The sequence below is a fragment of the Phragmites australis genome, chromosome 5 (assembly GCF_958298935.1).
Source record: "Phragmites australis chromosome 5, lpPhrAust1.1, whole genome shotgun sequence".
Lineage (NCBI taxonomy): Eukaryota > Viridiplantae > Streptophyta > Magnoliopsida > Poales > Poaceae > Phragmites > Phragmites australis.
In genome coordinates this window covers 11406058-11414916 of record NC_084925.1, presented here as the reverse complement: position 1 = coordinate 11414916, position 8859 = coordinate 11406058, and the positions used below count along the sequence as shown (strand labels likewise).

At 42.2% G+C, this 8859-nt stretch overlaps 1 protein-coding gene across 2 annotated transcripts; it reads right to left on the bottom strand.

Annotated features, from left to right (window-relative positions):
* Positions 1–1242: 1242 nt before the first annotated feature.
* LOC133918755 (BTB/POZ domain-containing protein POB1-like) lies at positions 1243–8859 on the bottom strand. 2 transcript variants are annotated; one of them, XM_062362802.1, is made up of 6 exons: positions 8497–8859; positions 4303–4434; positions 3165–3283; positions 3016–3079; positions 2358–2637; positions 1243–2248 (listed from the first exon to the last, which is right to left on the bottom strand). In XM_062362802.1, exons 1-6 carry the CDS (start codon positions 8699–8701, stop codon positions 1438–1440), a joined length of 1611 nt encoding a protein of 536 aa, XP_062218786.1. In that variant the 5' UTR covers positions 8702–8859; the 3' UTR covers positions 1243–1437. The 2 variants fall into 2 exon arrangements, with proteins under 2 accessions (XP_062218786.1, XP_062218785.1); XM_062362801.1 differs by having other exon boundaries at positions 3165–3286; positions 8497–8858.

Below are 8859 nucleotides of genomic sequence, written 5' to 3'. Positions count from 1 at the left end.
CACCAGCAACCAAATCTGTTGAAACAGTATTGTATGCTTCCCTCAGTCACAATTTGGACACAGGCACTTACAGTTATGGACCTCGAAACGCAGTTTTGGCAACTAATGTATATCGTCAATGTGTTTACAAAACATAGTTGTTAACTTACAATATCATGGAGGATTTCTCATATTTGAGGTTTAAAAAGTATCACTTGTTTACTTTTGATCCGAGTGAATAGTAACCATGGCAACCACAGCAGTTTTTTCCCTCTTCTTTCTTGAGAGAGATTGCAAGCCGAGGTGCCACACAATTAGACTTTTGCAAAAGTTGCGACAAACAATAATGAAAAAAAAAACTCAAAGGCACCAATTGAACACACTGTTGGTAGCTTGCAGAGCCGCTGCATATGCTCTGCGTGAAGGAGCAGTAGCTAGGCACCGACAGGAAGGAAGAAAGCGAGCGAGCGAGGGAGGGAGGATCCGGCAGGACAGGGACGTTGGCAGTGGCCGCGGACCCAACCCGGATTGCGGATGGCACCTTGCTGTTGGGGCGTCGCGGGCCTGTGGCGGGACGGCGACCGGCTAGCGAGCACCACGACCTGCGCTTGTGCAGCGCAGCACGTCGGGCGCGTTTGCACGCCGGTGGCACGTCCTGGTCTCGTGGTGCCGGTATGCTTCTCGTTAATCTGAATCTGTTCGTCCAAAAGAAAGTTGCAGATGACTCGGCTCAATGCCATCGGATCGGACTGGTACATCCTGAACAAACTTACCTACCAATCTGAAGAAATTTGAGTCTAATGACTGCCTTTCCAAACAAGGGTGCATGGAAGCTTTTTAAAATCCTCTGCTCAAATGTTCGCTGGCCGACAGTACGGTTCAGGTTTCAACAAGAAAGCACAAGCTACCTAGCAGCAATGCCTAGCTTGATACTGGGCAGGGCCAGGCAGGCTGCTGTCACTAAACATAGCAGCAACTGGCCTTACCAACCAACCAAAATTCAGGCTACAGAATTGTTAGTTCTCCAATGGCATTCGCTTCAGGAAATCTGCACACCAACAATGCCGCAAACTTTTTGTTTTTTTTTTAAAAAAAGGCAAACAAAGCAGCATAGCCCAGAATCTAGCTCACTGGCAATTACATGCCAACCGATCTGGAGGCAGGCAGGGATCCCAAATTTGTAGGGTTGCTCAACCAATTTCCTTTAGCTGGTGTAACAACTTTCACTATTTGGGGACAAAGATCATACAACCTTCTTCCTAGTGAAAGAGCAAAAGGGGCTTTCAGCCTTTTTTTACTTGCCATCACCAAACTGTCTATCAACAGAAGGATTAAGCTGCATGAACAAAAGGAAAAAAGAAAAAAGGATATCTGCAGCACACAGCATTTTCGCATTAACACCCACGATTGGACAAACTATGACTTGAGGGCCGCACATCAGACAGCTGTTGTGTCGCTCTAGGGTTGCTTTATTGTCAGCTCAGCTCTCAGATGCAGCATCCCGTCAATGAAGAAGAGGCTGTCATCAGCCATGAATGTCGTCCATGGAATTGCAAAGAGATTCCTGTACCCAACTGCCTTCCCACCGGTGAAAGTGTAATTACCCTTGTACTTGCTGACAAATTCGCCAGACGGTCTTGTCCTTGCAGCAAACTCGTAATCTACTGTAACACTCGTCGAGCCCTTCTCTTGCATCCCTAAGAAGAGACCAAAGCAGTAGAACGTACTCTGCTGCTCCATGTTACAGTGAGCTGAGAGGAAGAAGCCCTGCCCTGCAAGATGGAACGCTTGCGAGTATATCCGGCCTGACGGAAAGAGTTGGGAGCACTCCTCACGCTTGAGATCCAAGTATGCTATACACTGTGGGTAGGGTCGATCAAACTCAACAACTTTCAGAGGTCTGTACTTGTAAGCTCGCTCTGCAAATTTCTGACAGGTTACTGCATCTGCTGCAAGAGCTCGTTGCCGATGTGGTGCATCAGCTTTGTATAGAAGTGCCTCGGTGACACACTTCGTTGCTTGCTCATGGTCTATATCAGTGCATGTTAGGACCTTCCGCAGCTTCCTACAGGTCATATGACTAAATCGCACAAGAGGGAGCAAACGAGAACACAAGATTTCACGTCTCTCCTCTGATCTTGGGTATTGTGCACGGGCCCATCTGAGCAAGAAGTCATAGATGGCATCTTCAGATGCCACCTGGAGATCATTACTTGACAAGATGGCTTCGATCCCAGCAAGAGGGATGTTCAACACTTCATCTTGGAACCTGAAAAGAGAAACCACACCTTTAGAATGCTTACAGTGATTTTACAATGTTGGACTAAACTTTCTGTAAAAGTAGAACAGCGAGGCTCCATCCAATGGATATCACTCACTTAGTCAAATCCTTGTATTTTACAGCAAGGAAATCCTTGGCTGCATCTGTCAGAGGTTGAACTGCTGCTGCCATTGAAATGGAGCATGGGAGATCTAGGTAGAGTAGTGCTGATTCTGTGGTCATAGGCAAGCTTGTGAGCAACTGACTGCAGTACCTCATGCACGAAACGACCTCAAATTTGTCAGCCGCCATCAAGATATCCAGCAGAAGTGTGGGCTCAGTAGTTGTCAACTTTCCACTGTACATAAAGCTTAAAAGCTCCATGAGGGCATTTTCCTCTGTTCCAAGTGGAATGAAAACAATGATGGCGCATAAGGCAAATGTTCGATAGAGAATCGAGAAAGAAATAGATGGTATTTTTTGTGTAAATGTCATTTCAGTGTGACCATTGATTTTCAGAGAACAATAAGAGGAAAGCTGTACGTAACAACAGACTACAAAATATCAATTTGGTATGTACAGTCAATGAGGAAAAAGGAGAGACCACCATTTCACTATCAAAGAAATAAAAGAACAAACTTGGAAACATAAAACCTTCTCTGCCATAAATCATATCAATAAATTTAAAAACAACAAACTATAAGACAATCACTACAAATCATGATTAATTATCAGAAGAGGCAGGATGTTCTAGTTTACCGAAGTTATTACATTACCTGAATCAATAATTCTAAGGGTTGCATGTCTCTGATCAGATTCTTTCATGCCATTTGAGAAAAGCTAAGGAAAACGCATTAAGCTTATCAGAAGGCAGAGAATGGAGTGGAATATATAATAAATGCATTCAGGAGGTTATCATAATTACCTTAAAAAAGAAAGGACTCTTTGCAGCAAGAATCGCCGAACTGATATAGATCGTCTTTACTCGTAAAACTGGCGTACTCACCACAGTCCAAGATGAATCAATACTGTGTCCATCATCACCTTCTAAATACCAAGGTCAGAGAAATAAAGGGTCAACAGGGAAAAGTAAAAGGTAAAAAACAGTGACAGCAGGCAGATTTTCTGCTGGTAAAATACTTGGAACACATTTTCTGCTGGTAAAATACTTGGAACACATTGTTCAAGACAGGGTATCGGGAAAATAATGACAAAAAATTCTCACAAGAAATTAACTAAAATTCACAAAAAAAAAATGAGTGCTCATTTTGGCTCCTTCCAGCATTCTAAGCCTTCTTATAGCTCGTCGAGTAAAGTAATCATAAACCCCTAAGGATCAAATTAGATTAAGCAAGCACCTAGTTGTTCAAGCAAGTTCAAGTAACTTAGAGCTCCTAGTTTGTCAAAAGATTGTGTCTGACTCACCAGTGTATACCACAGGTATTTGTACTACTTAAGTTATATTGGTTGTTCCTACAAACATATTTATTTTGTTGTTAGATATAGAAGTAACAGTTAGCAGATTTGATGTAATAATCAAGCAGAATTCTTGTAGAAAGTGTCTGGCATGCTGGGTTTTAGTTCTCGGTTTGGGGTCACAACCAGAACTTGGCACAATTCCAGAAACCAGACAACTTTTGGTCCCAAAACAGGCCCAATTAAGATTTTGGATGTTTCAATTTGAGATTTCAGTCTTTGATATTGGAATGTAACAAGCAAGTTAAAAGAGGCATATCTAGCAAGAAGAGGTCAACAGAGAGATGTAAAGGCCTAAATAGGCAGTGCTTCATAAAGTGGAAACAGGATAGTTCTGCTTTTCAAAGGTTTTTGGAACACTGCTGATATCTCAATCTATTCTAACCTAACCCCAAAACAAATTTAAGTTAGTCAGGAAATCTAAGTTTCCCCACAAAGTAAACTTTGACAAAAGCCTATGTAGGCGATGCTCCTCTGGCAGTAAGAGCTTTTTTACAAACTTCACTAACAATTGTAACAGAAAAATAAAAAATAAAAAACATCCACAAAAAACAATTATCAGTAATGAGAGTTTTAGCTATACAAACCTTCTTGACTAACATCAGGTGGAGATTCTTCTATCATTGCCACAGGTTCCTCTTGATTTTCTTCATATGCATCACACTCTTCTGCTTCAACTTCATTGCAATTTGTCTGCTCCGACATGTGCGTTGCAGACTCTGCAGATGGAAATTGACAGTAAAGATGCTTTCATCAGAAATCACAAGGGTGGATGATAAACTAGAATAACAAAAATGTAATGAGACAGCAAAGCATTGCACAAATATAACAGACTATGAAGGTAAAAGGCACATTGTTAGCATAGCAAAATGATCATAAGGACGCCATGGTGCCATAATCAAGGGAAAAAGAATAGATCATAAACTAGAATGTAGCATTCATACACAAGACTCGTGACTTGTGTCGCTAACAGGAACTCAAATTGGACTGTGGAAATCAACATAAGAAGCGAGAAAGCATTAAAGCAAAGATTGGGGCTATTGTAATCAATAAAAAAAACTACATACTTTTTAGAAACCATGCATTTATTATTTGTTTACTACATCCCCTCCGAGTTTGTGACTTTAAGAACCTCAATCTTCCAGTCCATAAATTTGGACATATGGTGTTCCTCTGAATGTTGCATCTATTTTATCCCAAAATCACACCAGCAGGCACATCATTGCAACTAAACAAATTATAGGGTTGTGCAACTTTGATTTTTTATTATTGCAAACCATGCACTTATCCTGGAGTTTAATTGTATCTTGTATTCTTTAATGAAAACTTGCTTTTTAGGATCAGAGGTAAATAATTACAAGTTCAATGGCAAACATTTTTGACAGAATTAGTCATGCACATTTGGGAACCACATTATCCAACAAAATTACAAAGATTCTTCGTAAAATCAGGAACATGGATAAAAATAAGGTAGTAAAGCAATTAGTTTCTAGAATAAAAAAGGACGGGAAATCATAAAAAGATTTTCACAATCTCTCATATTTTATCCCCTCTATAAACATGACCAAAAATGAGAAAGGAAAACTACTAAAAATTGTCGAATCACATGGGAAACATTGGACAGCTTGCCAGCTGAACTCTGAATAACTTACTTTGCATGCAAAACATCTCATGTGCAGTACAGTTTTCCCTCAAACTAGGTGCACAAGCACAGTAGGCACTTTCATGAAAGTGTCTACGTTACAGAGAATACATAAAAGATATAAAGACATAAGAGCAATCCACCAAAAAGTTTCTTGCAAGCAAATAGCATTATACAAGTAATTCAATAAACATGTGACTAAGTATAGGACAGAAAAACGATATATAGACTAAGACAATCAACTAAACTAAAAACAAAGTTATGAGAGGTCCCAAAATAAGCAACTAATCTGAATGTTTGAGCATCATGCATTCAAATTATTCCTTTTAAATAGCTAAAATTGCTGCCAATGCCTAAATGTTTACAACTCTACATAACATGGCACAATTCACAAAGACCTAGTCTCAATGTGCATGCAGCAGCAGTAGCAACAACAACAAAGCCTTTGTCCTAAGCAAGTTGGGGTAGGATAGAGATGGAAACCCACAAGATCCAACTAAAATGATGATGAGAAAATAATAATAATAATAATGATAATAAAGGTACTAGTAATAGTAAATAATAAAGGTACTAGTAATAGTAAAAAATAAAGTAATAATAGTACAAGAAGATTGAAGTATATGGATTGCTAACTTCCACACGCTTCTATCAGTGGACATACTATTCATTCAAGTCTCTCTTTATAGACTCCTCCCATATTATGTTTGGTCAACCCCTGCCTCTTTGTAGCGAGCATGACCCTTTTAGGGCATACATGTGATTTTAGTGATTAATGACAACATAGTCAATGATACTAACATGTTTGTTAAGTATATATCAATACATAAAGAAGTCATCGGAACGGAACAAAAATTAGATTGAATTGGACAAGTACCAGGAAAAATATACACGCCGGATGGTCCGACGCTCAGAAAATTGTACACGCCGAAATGTTTTGACTCAGAAGAGGTATTTCAGCAGAACACACCGGATGGTCCGACAATGAGGCGTTTGTACATGTCGGAGCATATTCCCCTTTAGTTTTGTACACGTTGGATGATCCGACACTCAGAGACTTGTACATGCCGGAGCATTCTCAGATGAAGGTGAAAATGCTATACACGCTGGATGGTCCAGCAATGAGGAGCAAGCTTCACCGGAGTATTTTCCAGGAGATGTTGCAACGGCTTATCTGGTGTGATTGTACACACCAGATGATCCGGTGAACAAAGGATCTACACGCCGGACAAATGCACAGTGAGAAGTGGCTCGGTCGGCTTAAGTCTACACACTGGATAGTTCGGTGATGGAGTCAAAATAGTGTCGGAACATCCAGTTCACAATGAGTCTGAGTGCGGTTCAACGGCTAGTTAACGTCTAGTTTCTGCTGCTGTACACGCTGGATGATCAGGTGTTTGTACAGCTGTTGACACCAGATCATCCGATGTTCACCGTCTTTTTTTACCGTTGGAGCAACGGCTAGTTTACGGGTTTGAGGTTATAAATACCCCCCACTCGGATATTTGAGTGTGCTAGATCCAGGGAAGCTCATAGACACTTAGAAGACATCCAAGCCATCAAAGTGCTAAATGTGATCATCCAAGGCAATTAAGCATAAAATTAGGGAGTAATTGGTGCTAATAGGTCTAGAAAGAGTTGTTGCTAGGTGTTGCTACCTAGAGAAGATCAAAGAGTAATCTTACATTGTACCAAGTGGTACACCAGCACCTTAGAGTCTTGGTGACTCACCGGCACCGTGAGCCTTGGTGGCTCATACTTGTAGAGCCTCCGACTTGGTGTGAAGCGGCGGCAAGAATCTTGTACGGGAACGCAAAAACCCTTGACTTGGTGGCTCAAGCTCCAAAATGAAAACGGCGGCAAGTGACCGGAAAAGAGGCTTGTGTTGAGACCTTGCATTGGTGGCTCAACCTACTTGAGACCTAAGTGGTTCAAGGGTCGTGACTGGGTGCCATCTGGAAGTTATAGCTTAGGTGGCTCCTCCAACGTGGATTAAGGATGGCGTTTATACCATCGATACAACGGGATAAAAATCTCTTGTGCTGAGTTTGCTCTCTCTACCTTATTTACGTTTTCGCATTTACATACTTGCAATCTATCCTTGCTTGTTTACCTTCCTAAAGTAGTTTACTAGGATTGACTATAGGTTGTAAACCTTTTTGAACGGTAGAGTAGACACACTAGATGAATCTAGAGTATATTTAGATAGAAATTGATATAGATTTATCTTGTGAAGTTTTTCAAGCCGATTAGTTTTATGTGTCTTAATTCACCCCCCAGGACGTCACCGATCCCTACACTCTCTTCACATTATCAGCGCGCCTCAGTATCCCGATATACATAGGTGACTCTAGAGGCCTCCGTTGGATATGTGCAAACCATCTCAACCGATGTTGGACAAGCTTTTCTTTAATTGACGCTACCCCTATCACATATATCACTCAATGTGCATGCCCAAGAGGAAATATGAAATCAACATCCTCGGACCTCAGGCATTTTATCATGCACCCAACTACTCTTCTCAGGTTATCTCATGAAAAAAATCATAATTGACCATCTTGTTCCTTGAACCTAATGCTTAAGTCTCCTGCACTAATCTCACCACCTACATCTACATGCCGCATAAATCAAAAATACCCGTATGCTGCCAACCTACAGGGTACAGACACATCGCATGCAAGTTGTTCAATGATTTCTCAGTTGCACCCCTTGTTGCCCAGTGGATTCGTAACTAGAAGGGTCTGTACTCCATTGCTACATCCAAGTATGTGACCAATGGTGCATTCTAGTTCCAAGTACGGGAAATCTACAATGAGTTGATTTCTTTATGAAAATATGTATGCCAATTATTCGGTCAATGATACATCACAATGTCAGATAACTCGTACAATTACACCACGGCAGCTAAAAATTGAGGAATTCCCCTCTATCCTTCGCCACTTCCGTAGCCATTGGTACCTAATATAGTCAGGTACCTACAGAAATCTGAATTTAACCCAAAAATCCCAAATAAGACACAAATCCCCCGTGAATTCACAGCCAAATCGAGTCGCCCATCACAAAATCTACACGATAATCATACGATCACAAAGGAACACATCCATCAGGCAAACCACATGCGGGGCGGAATCTCTCGACGCACCTTTCTCCTTGCGGAGCCCCTCGCGGCGGCGCTTGCGGTGGCGCGCCCAATCGGCGAGGCCTCCCCCGCCGCCGTCCCCGCTCGACCCCGGCGCGTCGTCCCCCGCGACGACCTCGATCCTCAGCTCCCTGTCGGAGAAGTTGACCTCGTTGAACGCGAACTCGAAGCTGGGCCCCCCGCCGCCGGGCGAGAAGTCCGGGTCCATCTCCGCTGCCGCAGACGTGTATCCGCCGACCACCCTCCTCCTCCGCCGACACAAAGGGAGGAGGCGGGGAAGACGGTTGCCGTAACCCTAGCTAGCGGAGGGCGAGAGGAGACGAGGCCGGGAAGGGGAGGGAGGTGGTTATAATAAGGGGGCAACGG